This window comes from Staurois parvus, unplaced genomic scaffold (genome assembly GCF_062004578.1).
Source record: "Staurois parvus isolate SC_StPar_1 unplaced genomic scaffold, SC_StPar_1.0 ptg000449l, whole genome shotgun sequence".
Lineage (NCBI taxonomy): Eukaryota > Metazoa > Chordata > Amphibia > Anura > Ranidae > Staurois > Staurois parvus.
The window spans coordinates 6,950,212-6,964,908 of NW_028318245.1; the positions used below are offsets into that span (position 1 = coordinate 6,950,212).

A 14,697-nucleotide genomic window follows, 5' to 3' on the forward strand; every position below is an offset into this window, starting at 1 on the left:
ATCAGTACCACCTATCAGTGCCCATCATTGCCCCCTGTTAGTGCCCATCAATGCCACATACAGGTGCCCATCAATGCCACATACAGGTGCCCATCAGTGGACATCAATGCCACATATCAGTGCACATCAATGCCACATACAGGTGCCCATCAGTGGACATCAATGTCACATATCAGTGCACATCTATGCCACATACAGGTGCCCATCAGTGAACATCAATGCCACATACAGGTGCCCATCAGAGCTGCCTTTCAGTGCCAGCCAGTGCTGCCTATCAGTGTCCATCAGTGCTGCCTATTAGTGCCAGTCAGTACTGCCTATCAGTGTTCGTCACTGCCGCCTATCAGTGCCCATCAGTACCGCCTAACAGTTCCAATCAGTGCCAGTCAGTGCCGCCTATCAGTGCCAGTCAGTGCCGCCTATCAGTGTTCGTCAGTGCCACCTATCAGTGCCCATCAGTACTGCCTAGTAGTTCCAATCAGTGCCGCCTATCAGTGCCAGTCAGTGCTGCCTATCAGTGCCATATATGAGTGCTGCCTTTCAGTGCCATATACTGTATGAGTGCTGCCTTTCAGTGCCATATACTGTATGAGTGCTGCCTTTCAGTGCCCATCAGTGATGCCTGTCAATGCCATCAGTGCCGCCTATCAATGCCACCTCATCAGCGCCACCTATCAGTGCCCATCAGTGCAGCCTAACAGTACCTCCTCATCAGTGCCACCTATCAGTGCCCATCAGTGCAGCCTATCAGTGCCCAACACTGCAGCCTCATTATCGCACATCAGTGAAAGAGAAAAATTACCTATTTACAAAGTTTTATAACAGAAACTAAAAAAAACCTTTTTTTTTACAAAATTTTCAGTCATTTTTAGAGGTGATTAAATGCCACAAAAGAAAGCTCTATCTGTCTCAAAAAAATGATAAACATTTTGTTTGGGTACAGTGTTGCACGACCGATGATTGCTTTTACAGCCTTTATGGGTGTAAAAGCAATCAGCGTAAAAAAAAAAATCTTCATAAACACCCACAAGTAGTACAGTGTCACCATGGTGACACTGTACTGCTAGGGTGACAGTATGTAAAAAAAAAAACACAACAAATATAAATAATAATATAAAAAAATTAAATAAAAATGTAAACAAAATTAGAAACATTATAATTTTTGGTTATAAACTAATTTGAGGTTTTTTTTTTTGCTAAAAAGATAACTGAATACATTTTGGCCAAGATTTATAAAGAAAGATTATTTATTTGCAAAGTTTTATAAGAAAAACACTTTTTTTCAAAATTTTTGGACTTTTTCATTTATATAGCAAAAAAAAAAAAAATCCCAGTGGTGAATAAAGACCACCGAAATAAAGTTTTATCTGTCTCAAAAAAATGCTAAAAAATTCATATGTGTATAGTGTTGTATGACCGCGCAATTGTCATTCAAAGTGCGACGGTGCTGAAAGCTGAAAATTGGCCCGGGCAGGAAGGGGGTGAAAGTGCCCGGCAGGCAAGGGGTTAAATAAATGGAAAAAAATTTTTTGGAACTTGGCACCCAAAATGAGTCCTTTGATTAATAGAGTTCACTTGGCAGCAGTGGTTTTGATGATTTAAAGTGGACCTTCACCTACTGAATTAACTTTCTCCCATCTGCTTCGCCCCCCCACCACCCAGCTCTTACACAATAGCAGAGGGTTCGGAGTTTCTATACCTACACATCTCCAGAGCGAGAGGGAAGACGATAGCATGGAGGTGCCATGTTGGGTGTTGCGTGGGCTCCACTGCCAAGCCTGGGACCATAGACCTCCTGATAAGCTATGCCAATGGCCACCAGCGGTGTAGCCATAACAATGGTGACCTGAAGTGCTTCCTGATAAGAAGACTATAGCGTTTCACTCGAAATATCTCAACTTTCCCAATGCTAGGAGACCAAAAGTCCCATTCACCCCACCAAAAATAGAGCCAGCACCGTTCTGAGTATTCCACCCTACCGATTCCCAATCTCATCTATCGTGTGTGGATCCTCTGATGTTTAATCAGGTCGGAGTTGCTAATAAAAGCCTTGTCACACTCGGAGCAGGAAAACGGCTTCTCCCCCGTATGAGTCCTCAGGTGGATGACGAGGTTGGACTTGCAGATGTAGCTCTTATCACACTGCGAGCAGGCGTACGGCCTTTCCCCGGTGTGGACCCTCTTGTGCCGGCTACACTCCGAGCTGCTGCTGAAGTGTTTCCCGCACTCCAAGCAGGCATAAGGCTTCTCCCCGGTGTGGCTCCGGTGGTGCGCCACCAGCTGAGAGTTGGTGATGAAGCACTTGTCGCACTCGGAGCAGGAGAAGGGCCGGTCGCCAGAATGGATCTTCCGGTGTAGGGCCAGGTTGGAGCTGTTGATGAAGCACTTGCCACAGGTGGGGCAGACGTACTGCTTTTGGCCCGAGTGGATCTTGTGGTGGGTCACCAGGTTTGATTTGCTGCTGAAGTGTTTGCCGCAATCGGAGCATGAGTACTGCTTCTCCCCCGTGTGGATCCACTGGTGCGTCACGAACTGCGTCTTCCGGCTAAAGGTCTTGCCGCACTCCTGGCAGGAGTAGGGTTTGTTGCCTGAGTGAATCCTCCCATGGCTGTTCAGCTCAGCCTTGCTGATAAAGCATTTGCCGCACTCTGTACACAGGTAAGGCTTCTCCCCGGAGTGACTCCGTTGGTGCCGGTTGAACTCCGACTTGTTGCTGAAACAGCGTCCGCAGTCCGGGCAGGCGTACGGTTTCTCCCCAGTGTGTATCCGCTGGTGGGTCACCAAGTTGGAGTTACTGATGAAGCATTTCCCGCACTCCGAACAGGCATAAGGCTTCTCCCCAGTGTGGATCCGCCGGTGGGTCACCAGATTGGACTTGACGTTGAAGCTCTTTCCGCACTCTAAGCAGGAGTACGGCCTCTCTCCCGTGTGAATGCGCTCGTGTGTCTGGCAGTCCGTCTTACAGTTAAAGGACTTGCTGCATACCGTGCAGGAGAAGGGTTTTTCACCCGTGTGACCCCTCTGGTGGCTGATCAGCTTGGATCGATGCTGGAATCGCTTCCCACAATCCGAACATGAGAATGGCTTCTCGATGGTTGGGTTGGTCAGGTAGTTCTGGCTGCACCTGCCCTCGTAAGATTTGGTTTTCTGAGCACGATCGCTAGCTACGTTATTTTCACAGTCAGCTTCAGAGACGTTCTCCTCCTTTATCACAAAGGTGGTGTATTCTAAAGGGTCGCTAGTCACACAGTCATAGGTATCACTCAAATTCTCTTCATCACCTGGCATGGTTTCCTCTTTTACGTGGACCGATCCATGTACAAGATCTGCTGGTGATCCATGGGTTACTCCATTGCTAGAAGCTGACTCTTCCTTAATATGACTCTGCACACTTTTGGTGGCCGTAGAAGTGTCCAAGTGTTGGAGAAGTTCTACTTCCCTGGTCATGTCCTCTTTAATACAGGAAACATTGATGAGGCCTTCTTCTTCCTCTTTAATGTGACCCAACAAATGGTCTAGAGGACCATTGACTTTTTCACTTGGGCAGGTCTCATCCTTTATATCTGTGGGTGGAGTGAAGTCACATTGAGGAAGATCTTCTTCTTCATATGGAGTTGGTGCCTCAGCGATGATCTCTAAAGCGTGGGTGACTCCTATCTTCTCCGGGGAGTACAATTTCGCAGTCGGGGAATGATTACCAATACCATATTCTTCAGTCATACAATCTGATAATGGAGAAATGGTGTCCTGTGAGCCTCCAAGCAATGAATCTGTTAGAACAAAAAGCATGGTTCTCAGAAGATGGAAACACGGGGATAAATGTGAATGAGTCAACCCGCCCAAAACAGATGACCAGTTTTTTTTTTTTTTTTTTAATTATATCATTGAATGGTTCTTAAACCTCCCACTGGTGAGATCTACCGGTTGGATTTTTAAATAATTTCATAATGTGGAGAATGCAACAGGAAGGAAGGGAACATCAATGATGGCAAGATATGTAGGAATGCAACTAGGAACTATGGAAGGAGAGCCCACCACTGGAGACACAGAAAGGAATGAGAAACCGAGAGTGACACCTAGAGATGGAGCATCACTTTTGGGTTGGCTAACTCTTTAATAAACAGAAGATACTGAGGGAAAGGGGAAATTCTTGAGCAGCATAACGTGTGTTTGGATTTCTACAGATTACTAGGAAGGAAGGAAAGAGGGTGGAAGCATTGGAAGAAGTGAATGGATGTGAGGAGTAAGGGATGCAGGGAGTCGGAAAGGAAGGGATGGAGGGAGGAGGGGTTGAGGAAAGGTTGGTGGGGAGGAAAGGAATGGAGGAAGATGGGCATTAAGGAAGGAAGGAGAGGAAGTGAGAGTGGGAGGGAGGAAGGGAAAAGAGAAGGAAGGAAGGAGATGGAGTGAGAGTGGGAGGGAGGAAGGGAAAAGAGAAGGAAGGAGAGGGAGTGAGAGTGGGAGGGAGGAAGGGAAAAGAGAAGGAAGGGAGGAAGGAGAGGGAGTGAGAGTGGGAGGGAGGAAGGGAAAAGAGAAGGAAGGGAGGAAGGAAGGAAGGAAGGAAGGAGAGGGAGTGAGAGGGAAAAAGAGAAGATAAAGAAGGATGGAAGGAAGGAAGGAAGGAGAGGGAGAAAGAGTGGGAGGGAGAAAGGGAAGGAAGAAAAAGGAAGGAAGGAAGGGAAGGAAGGGAAGGAAGGGAAGGAAGGAAGGGAGGGAGGGAGGGAGGGAGGGAGGGAGGGAAGGAAGGAAGGAAGGAAGGAAGGAAGGAAGGAAGGAAGGAAGGAAGGAAGGAAGGAAGGAAGGAAGGAAAGAAAGAAAGAAAGAAAGAAAGTGAATTAAAGGAAAAAGGAAGGAAGTGAGTAAAGAAGAAAGGGAGGGAAGGAGTTAGGAAGGAAATGAGAGAGGGAGGAATAATGCGAGGAAGAGAGGGAGGAAGGAAGTGAAAGGAGGACGGAGGGGAGAAAGCAAGTGAAAAAGGAAAGATGGGAGAAAGTGATTGAAGTAGGTAGAAAGTGAGAGAGGAAGAAACAAAGGAGGGGGAGAAGGTGAGTGAAGGAACAAGGCAGAGGGGGAGGAAGTGAGTGAAAAAGAAAAAAAGTGAGGGAGGAACTGAGAAAGAGATAAAGGGAGTAAGGATGGGAGGGATGGAGGAAGTGAGTAAAATAGAAAGGTAGTGTTGGAGGAAGGGAGGAAGTGAGGGAAGGAGGAAGTAATAGAGGGAGGAAGTGAGAGAAGCAGAAAGGAAGAGAGGGAGAAAGAGAGATAGGAAGGGAGAAAGTGAGCAAGGGAGGGAGGAGGTGAGAGGAAGGAATTGAGGGAGAAAACAATTGAGTGTAGGATAAAAAAAAGAAGGAGGTGGAGGAATGAAAAAGAGGGTGTACGTGAGAGAAAGAGAAGGGATAAGGAGATGGAGGAAGGTAAGTGATGAAGGAAATGAAAGTAGAAAGGGAGAGAGCAAGGGAGGAAGTGAGAGAGGGAGGAAGAAAGGGATGGAAAAAGAGAAGGAGGGGTTAAGGGAAACGAAGATGGAGGACAGGATGGAGGTAGGAGGAATTGAGGGAGGAAGGATGGATGGCCAGATGTAGGGATAAGAAGGAGGGGAGAAAGGGAGATAATGAGAAAAGGAGGAGGGATGAAGGAAGGAGGCGATAAAGGAAAAGAGAGGGAGAGAAAAAGAAAGAGTTGTACCTGACCTTACCCGACGATGTGAGGGGTTGATGATTGTCCATCACATTGTCCTTATAGGGACCGTTTTGTTCCTTCAAGTACTCCTGCAAGAGAAACGTTGACAATTTTTTTCTTTTTTTTTTCAGTAGACACGAGAATAATGTCCCATTATTCCTGGCTCCGCTCACCTCTCTGGTCAGAAGCTCAATGATCTTGTTGGTCAGTTCTAGAATCTTCTTGTCATTGTCTTTCTCATATGCCACTAGGTGTGATGGAGGAACTGTAGTGCGGTTCCTGATCCCAGAAGGTGCTACAACCTCACCAGATGTCTTCACAACTGAACAATTCTGTAGATTAGATAACAAAATGACCTGCAGAGTCACAAAGCTCATTTATTACAAATACAAGTGGTGTGACGTGACTCTCCCAGAATCCTCCTCACCTCTCCAGTCACCAGACAGATGATCTCCAGTGTGATGTCTAATATCTTCTCATTTAGGTGACTCCTCTCCTCCATCTTGGTTTAGTCAGTGCGATGACCTGTACGGCTCCTGCACCCCTGGTGGATAAGGATGGGCTTCAAATCGCATTGAAGTTCAATCTACAAAGTGAAAAAGTCTTCTGTCAAGGTCCAATACTTAGAAGAAAAGGTCCTCACTGTGTACCCTCCTACAGTCTCCTCCCTCCTTACACACTGATGGACCAGCACCAAAGTCAATGGAGAACCGCAAGGGCCAGTCATTGGTTGGACAGTGCTCTTCTGTAAACCCAGGAACCACAGTGAACAAATATCAACTTTAACGAAAGTCAGAGGTCATACGCACTAGCTTACACACTGATGGACCAGCACAAGGTCAGTGGAGAACACCAAAGGTCCGTCATTGGCTCCTCTTCTGGATAGTCCTCTGTGAACCCAAAAACCCTGGTGAACAAATACCAACTTTAACTAAAGTCAGAGATCTTTCTTGTCTCCAAACACACTGATAGACTAGTAAAAGGTCAATGGAGAACCCCACAGGCCAGTCATTGGCTGTTCTTCTGGATAGTCCTCTGTGAACTCAACAACCCCTGTGAGCAAATACCAACTTTAAGCAAAGTCAGAGATCTTGCCAGCCTGACTCTGCACGCCTCCATACACTGATGGACCAGCACAAGGTCAATGGAGAACCCCAAAGGCCAGTCATGGGTTACTCTTCTGGATAGTCCTCTGTGAACCCAGAAACCCCTGTAAATAAATACCAACTTTAAGTCAGAGATCTTGCCCCTCCCCCCCCCAAACACACTGATAGATCAGTACAAGGTCAACGGAGAACCCCAAAGGACAGTCATTGCCTGGATAGCTCTCTGTGAACCCGGGAACCCCAGTGTGCAAATACCAACTTTAACCAAAGACAAGGTCATTTCCATCTCCTTACACACTGATGGATCAGCACAAGGTCAATGTTGAACCACAAAGGCCAGTCATTGCTACCCTTCTGTATAGTTCTCCTCTGTGAACCCAGGAACCCCAGTGAGCAAATACAAACTTTGACCAAAATCAGAGGTCATGCCCATCTCCTTACACACTGATGGACCTGCACAAGGTCAATGGTGAACCCCAAAGGCCAGTCATTGCTACCCTTCTGTATAGTTCTCCTTTGTGAACCCAGGAACCCCAGTGAGCAAAAACCAACTTTGACCGAAATCAGAGGTCATGCCCATCTCCTTACACACTGATGGACCAGCACAAGGTTAATGGAGAACCTTAATGGCCAGTCATTGGCTGCTCTCCTGGATAGCTCTCTGTGAAACCGGGAACCCCAGTGTGAAAATACTAACTTTAACCAAAGTCATGCTTATCTCCTTACACACTGATGGACCAGCACAAGGTTAATGGAGAACCCCAAAGGCCAGTCATTGCTTCCCTTCTATATAGTCCTCCTTTGTGAACCAGGGAACCCTAGTGAGCAAATACCAACTTTGACCAAAGTCAGAGGTCATGCCCCTCTCCTTACACACTGATGGACCTGCACAAGGTCAATGGTGAACCCCAAAAGCCAGTCATTGGCTCCTCTTACGAATAGTCCTTTGTAAACCAAAGAACCCCAGTGAGCAAATACCAACTTTCACCAAAGTCAGAGGTCATGCCCGTCTCCTTACACACTGATGGACCAGCACAAAGTTAATGTGAACCCCAAAGGCCAGTCATTGGCTCCTCCTATGAATAGTCCTTTGTAAACACAAGAACCCCAGTGAGCAAATACCAACTTTGACAAAAATCAGAGGTCATGCCCGTCTCCTTACACATTGATGGACATGCACAAGGTTAATGGAGAACCCTAATGGCCAGTCATTGGCTGCTCTCCTGGATAGTCCTCTGTGAACCCAGGAACCCCAGTGTGAAAATACTAACTTTAACCAAAGTCAAGGTCATGCTCATCTCCTTACACACTGACAGACCAGCACAAGGTCAATGGTGAACCACAAAGGACAGTCATTGCTACCCTTCTGTATAGTCCTCCTTTGTGAACCCGGGAACCGCCGTGAGCAAATACCAACTTTGAACCCCAGTGCAAAAATACTAACTTTAACCAAAGTCAAGGTCATGCCCGTCTCCTTACACACTGATGGACCTGCACAAGGTCAATAGTGAACAATAGAGGCCAGTCATTGGCTCCTCCTAAGAATAGTCCTTTGTAAACCCAGGAACCCCAGTGAGCAAATACCAACTTTGACCAAAGTCAGAGGTCATGCCCATCTCCTTACACACTGATGGACCTGCACAAGGTCAATGTGAACCCCAAAGGCCAGTCATTTGCTCCTCCTACAAATAGTCCTTTGTAAACCCAAGAACCCCAATGAGCAAATACCAACTTTGACCAAAGTCAGAGGTCATGCCTGTCTCCTTACACACCGATGGACCAGCACCAGGTCAATGTGAACCCCAAAGGCCAGTCATTGGCTCCTCCTACAAACAGTCCTTTGTAAACCCAAGAACCCCAATGAGCAAATACCAACTTTGACCAAAGTCAGAGGTCATGCCCGTCTCCTTACACACTGATGGACATGCACCAGGTCAATGTGAACCCCAAAGGCCAGTCATTGGCTCCTCCTATGAATAGTTCTTTGTAAACCCAAGAACCCCAATGAGCAAATACCAACTTTGACCAAAGTCAGAGGTCATGCCCATCTCTTTATGGCCCTAATGGCCAGTCATTGGCTGCTGTTCTGGAAAGTCCTCTGTGAACCTGGGAACCTCGGTGCGAAAATACCAACTTTGACCAAAGTCAGAGGTCATGCCCGTCTCCTTACATACCGATGGACCAGTACAAGGCCAGTGGAGAACCCCCCAAGGCCAGTCATTGGCTCCTTGTCTGGATAGTCCTCTATAAACTCAGGAACCCAGGTGGGCAAATTTCAACTTTGACCAAGGTCAGAGGTCATGCCCATCTCCAAGCAGGAGCCTCAGTCATCCTCTGAGAGGCACCTGCAATGCATCATGGGATTCTGCCCTACACCTGAATTCCATTACAAATTAAATAATGCCAGACTTTAATTTTAGGGGCCCCTGGGATGAATTTTCATTGGAGGGTTTTGCACCTTATACCCATTGCCTTGTGATGAGAGCTCCACCCGCTGTGATAAGGGAGCTTCCCTTGTTCCTATAGGGGCGGACACTTACCATAAGAGTCCAGAACTGGAGGATGAACCCATAGAGTGGGTAAGAGGGCCAGCTGTATTTATATTAGCTGCTTTCACATACAGGGATACAATAGATACTAGACAATCCTGCCCTGGAGTAAGAGGTACCAGCTGTTCTGTAATTATATTAGCTGCTTTCCCATAGTAAGGATAAAATAGACTTGAAACAATCCCATCTTATGGTAAGAAGAGCCCGATGCTCTGTATTTATACTAGCTGATTTCCCATGGAAAGTATAGGAAAGCCACATGACATTCCTGGTTTAGGGTAACATATTCCAGCTACTCTGTATTTATATTAGCCGCTTTCCCATAGCAGGATCCAACAGACACAAGACATCTCCATCTTAGGGTAAGAGGTGCCAGCTGCTCTGTATTTATATTAGCCGCTTTCCCATAGCAGGATCCGATAGACACAAGAGAATCCTGTCTTATGGTATGAAGTACCAGCTGCTCTGTATTTATATTAGCTGCTTTCCCATAGAAAGGATAAAATAGACACAAGAAAATCCTGTCTTAGGGTAGGAGAAGCCTGCTGCTCTGTATTTATATTAGTGGATATCCCATAGAAATGACACGACAGACACGAGACAATCTCATCTTAGGGTATGAGCTGCCAGCTGCTCTGTATTTGTATTGTCGGCTTTCCCATAGTAGGCTCCAATAGGCACAAGACAATCCCATCTTAGGGTATGAGGTACCAGCTGCTCTGTAGTTATATTAGCTGCTGTTCCATAAAAAAGGATAAAATAGACACAAGACAGTCCCGTCTCAGGTAAGAGGTACTCTGTATTTATATTAGCCGCTTTCCCATAGCAGGATCTGATAGACACAAGACAATCCTGTCTTATAGTATGAAGTACCAGCCGCTCTGTATTTATATTAGCTGTTTTCCCATAGAAAGGATAACATAGACACAAGAAAATCCTGTCTCAGGGTACGAGGTGCCTGCTGCTCTGTGTTTATATTAGCTGATATCCCATAGAAATGATACGACAGACATGAGACGATCCCATCTTAGGGTAGGAGGTACCAGCTGTTCTGTATTTCTATTAGCTGCTTTTCCATAGAAAGGATAACATTGACACAAGCCAAATCCGTCTCAGGTAAGAGGTACTCTGTATTTCTATTAGCTGCTTTTCCTTAGTAGGATGTGATAGACACGTGACAATCCCATCTTATGGTATGAAGTACCAGCGCTCTGTATTTCTATTAGCTGCTTTCCCATAGCAGGATCCAACAGACACAAGACAATCCCATCTTATAGTATGAAGTACCAACCGCTCTGTATTTATATTAGCTGCTTTGCCATAGCAGGATCCAACAGAGACAAGACAATTCCATCTTATAGCATGACGTACCAGCCGCTCTGTATTTATATTAGCTGCTTTTCCATAGAAAGGATACCATAGACACAAGAAAATCCCGTCTCAGGTAAGAGGTACTCTGTATTTCTATTAGCTGCTTTTCCTCAGTAGGATGTGCTAGACACGTGACAATCCAATCTTATGGTATGAAGTACCAGCACTCTGTATTTCTATTAGCTGCTTTCCCATAGTAGGATCCAACAGACACAAGACAATCCTGTCTCAGGTAAGAGGTACTCTGTATTTCTATTAGCTGCTTTTCCTTAGTAGGATGTGATAGGACACGTGACAATCCCATCCTTCGGAAGGAGGCACCTCCGGCTCTGTATTTATATTAGCTTACTCGCAGAGAAACTCTTTGCTTTTTTTTTTTGTCAATAAATGGATATTTTTCAAAACTTTTGATTTCATGTGCTTAATTGGTTGATCGGTTAGGAAAAAAAAAATAAGGGGTGTGGACAATGAACAGAAGTTAATTAAAGGAGCACTCAACCCCAGGACTGCTCAGTAGACACACATTTTATTTCTATCACACCCACATGTATTTCTCCTCATTACCAGCTCCAATCTCCACAGCTGCTTACCTATGACTACTTACACTCTATTTGGGAGTCCTGGGTGTCAGACAGAAGGGGAGGAGCCTCTTCAGGCCGGCTGGTTGCTAGGTAACCGTCTTCTTTGCGCTTGGGCTCGATGACTGGCGGGCCGGAGGGGTCACATGACTCCCTCCCTCACTGAGTCTTCCCCTGCCGACTCTGCTCTCCCCAAACCACCGGGGCCCCGTAACTGCCCCCAGAAACCTCCCCCCACCCCCCAGCCGGAACTGCGGCTGGAACGCACACAGGGGACCCTCCACCTTGGGTGCAACGCACAACCCGGAAAAGCGTATGGAACGCACAGCTAACCTAGGGTGGAACGCAAAACCAGGAAGCGCCTCTGAAACGCAAGCAGGGGGAAATCGGGAATTCCAAAAGGCCTGGAACGCAAACAGGAGCCGGAAGTCATCAAAATGCAATTCCCTTTTACATGCTGCGCTTATAATAAACAAATTAATACATTAACATATTTAAAAAAAAAAAACATTTTTTACATGCTTTTTTAAAATCATTATTTTGTCAGGTAGTATATTTACCATGTGCAGCCAGCAGGAGGTACTCTTTAACTAGCAGCTTTTAAAAAAAATATGAACTTCTAAACAGAATTGACCCAAAAACCAGTTTACAGTTTTATTTTTTTGCATTAGGTTCAAGAAAGAGGGAGAGATCATTGAAACCGGAAATAATTTTACTTTGGTTTTAATACCATTAGGGGGAAACTGTTCGATATTAATCAAATTCCTGCTGTGCGGGTGTCCATGGCCTCCATTGGTTTTCTATTACCTTCTATTACAGAAAGACGACCTAATCTGTACCCCTTGGGGTGATTTCCCTTCACTTCCTGTCCCATATACAAAACAGGAAGTAAAAGGAAATCTCCGGATTTGCCAGGACAGTACTATATCTCTGTCCCGGTGATGCTGTGTCCCAGGTAGCAGGGTAACCTGAAAAAAAGGATACTTGCGGAAGGGATCGCGGCAGTGCATGGATAGTTAATGCAACATTAGGGTCAGGGACACCCAGAGAGTAGGCATGATCTCGACGGTACATCCTGGAAGGTGGGTGTATCAAGGCTTGGCGGTGCTTTTCCAAAATCCCCCTTTCACATTTGGTGGGCAGTAAGTCTAACCCTTGGTTCACATATATGCGGTTGTGCAGGCCGTGTTTAGCTCTGGCACGAAAGCCCATTCATTTGAATGGACTCCCATGCCCATGACACGCAGGGAAGAAGTCCCTGCACTTCTTTTGTACACATGTCCAGTACTCATGGAAAGGTCCCAATCTCCTCTTTCGATCGGGACCTTTCCCGATCATGTGACCCCACCCCGCCTCCCGGCTTCTGAAACCCTTAAAGGGCCGGGAGGCGCCGGCGTGAAGGGGTTAAACAGATGGTGAGGTGACATAAGCGCCTCTTCACCTGTCAAATGCCCTCTGAGAAGCGACCCAATGCTTTCAGAGGTCCATACCTACCAGAAGTGACAGTTTTCTGTGCCGAGTGGAGGAACTGTGTCTGCAGAGTAGACCATCTCGACAGTCAGCTAAATGGCAGAGTAACGGGCTTGGCATGAGCCGCCTCTAAAAGGAGAGCCGTGGTATCCATCCGCATCCATCAACATCCTGACAGCTCAGAGTGTTACAGGGCTGTGAAACTTTTTCGGGTGGAAGAAACAGATGCCAGGTGACGTGTTTCAGAGGTTCTACCCCCTTTGTCAAGCCTTCAGGCCTTCCTTGTGTATACACTTAAAAGTAGAACTTCCATTACAATAAGAATGTCCTTTTTTTTTTGTCATTCCACAAATGGATTTAAAATGTCATTCGTATACAAATTGTTAATCCAAAACTGAAAAAAAATGCCCCAGCCTCCAGAATTTCTGAGGGCACTGGTCACGTCTCCATGCCTTCCAGGAAAGCTGAGAGCTGGAAAGAATGCACTCCAGCCAATTTCATTGATGGGTTTTGTCACGGTATGGGAGCCTGCCAATTATTAATCCCCTTATTAATGCCTTGTATCACATGCCCTCAGAGTCCTGCTCTGTACTGTTCCAATTGTCCCCTGTGTCACTAGGCCAAATGGCCTAATTAAATTACTCTGGGCCCCCTCCCTCCTGGCCAGCTGGCTGGGAGCTCTCTGCACATCTCCCAACTTGCTTTTCATCTATGCAGACATCATCTCTGCCCCCCAGGATGTCCCTGTAACCAGCCTGATTCTCCCTGGGGTCTAGTATTACCTCCCCCCTCCCGGTTGCCAAGGCGACCGGGGAGCGTCCTGCAGCAGTTTAAGAGGCTGATGCTAGAAGCTCCATTTTTCATTCCGGTGTGCAGTTAGTAAAAGGATCTCAAGCTCCGGCGAGACCTTTCTGACTAGACTCTGCCAGTCTACTCCCCAGCCTCACAGAGACCCCACAGGAGGGAAGAGGCGGCCAGAGAAAGCTTGCCTGCGATTGCGAGAGACCCCACAGAAGGGGGAGAGACTACCACAGTCCGTCTGCCAGAGCCAGAGGCCACCCGCCTGATCCGGACTCCACAGGTACCTGTGTTCTGCTTCTACCCCTGGGAGACCAGGCACCCTATTGGATCCGTGAGTACCTGCTTCCCCACTGTGTTACCTGAACTGTTGCGGTGGTGACTCCTCGCACCCCTCTCCTGTGTTGGACTACCCCTGTTACAGGGACACCCCCTTGGCTCTCCTAGTGGACTTTAAGTGGGTGGGGCCCCCTCGTTACCATTTAGTGGCAAATCCACCCTCTCTGCCACCTCCCCATATTGAAGGACTGCCGTCTGTTTGTCTCAATAAAGCTTTGTGTGTCTGCCATCCACTCTGTGTGTTCTGTCCTGCCTTTCCTCCGTCACAGGTTTTTTTTTTCACAGAATTTCAAACTCAAAGCTCTGCCAGGAGGTGTGAAGTCAATGTACAATATATATGTAAAGTGCTGCATAAATTGACGGCGCTATATATATGTATCTGTAATAAATAAATAAGACTGATGTCGTGACTTCCCAGAATCCTCCTCACCTCTCCGGTCAGGTCTGTGTTTTATTACTAGAGATAAGAGTGATGTCATGTGACCTCCCAGAATCCCCCTCGCCTCTCTGGTCAGGTCTGTCTTTTAATAACAGAGCTAAAAGTGATGTCATGTGACCTCCCACAATCCTCCTCACCTCTACGATCAGGTCTGTGTTTTATTGATAGAGATAAGAGTGATGTCATGTGACCTCCCACAATCTTCCTCACCTCTCCGGTCAGGTCTGTATTTTATTAACAGAGATAAGAGTGATGTCATTTGACCTCCCAGAATCCTCCTCACCTCTCTAGTCAGGTCTGTGTTTTAATAACAGATAAAACTGATGTCATGTGACTTCCCAGAATCCTCCTCAACTCTCCGGTCA

At 46.6% G+C, this 14,697-nt stretch overlaps 1 protein-coding gene across 1 annotated transcript in view; it reads right to left on the minus strand.

Moving 5' to 3' along the window:
- LOC149453499 (uncharacterized) overlaps positions 1–11,491 on the minus strand; it is a 32,152-nt gene extending 20,661 nt beyond the window's left edge. The window contains exons 1-5 of the mRNA XM_089688652.1: positions 11,313–11,491; positions 6,110–6,268; positions 5,856–6,014; positions 5,699–5,771; positions 2,000–3,770 (exon numbers count right to left, since the gene is read on the minus strand). Of these exons, the coding sequence (XP_089544778.1) occupies positions 2,000–3,770; positions 5,699–5,771; positions 5,856–6,014; positions 6,110–6,184 (2,078 nt within the window). The 5' untranslated portion in view covers positions 6,185–6,268; positions 11,313–11,491. The remainder of the gene's footprint in view (positions 1–1,999; positions 3,771–5,698; positions 5,772–5,855; positions 6,015–6,109; positions 6,269–11,312) is intronic.
- Positions 11,492–14,697: the final 3,206 nt, after the last annotated feature.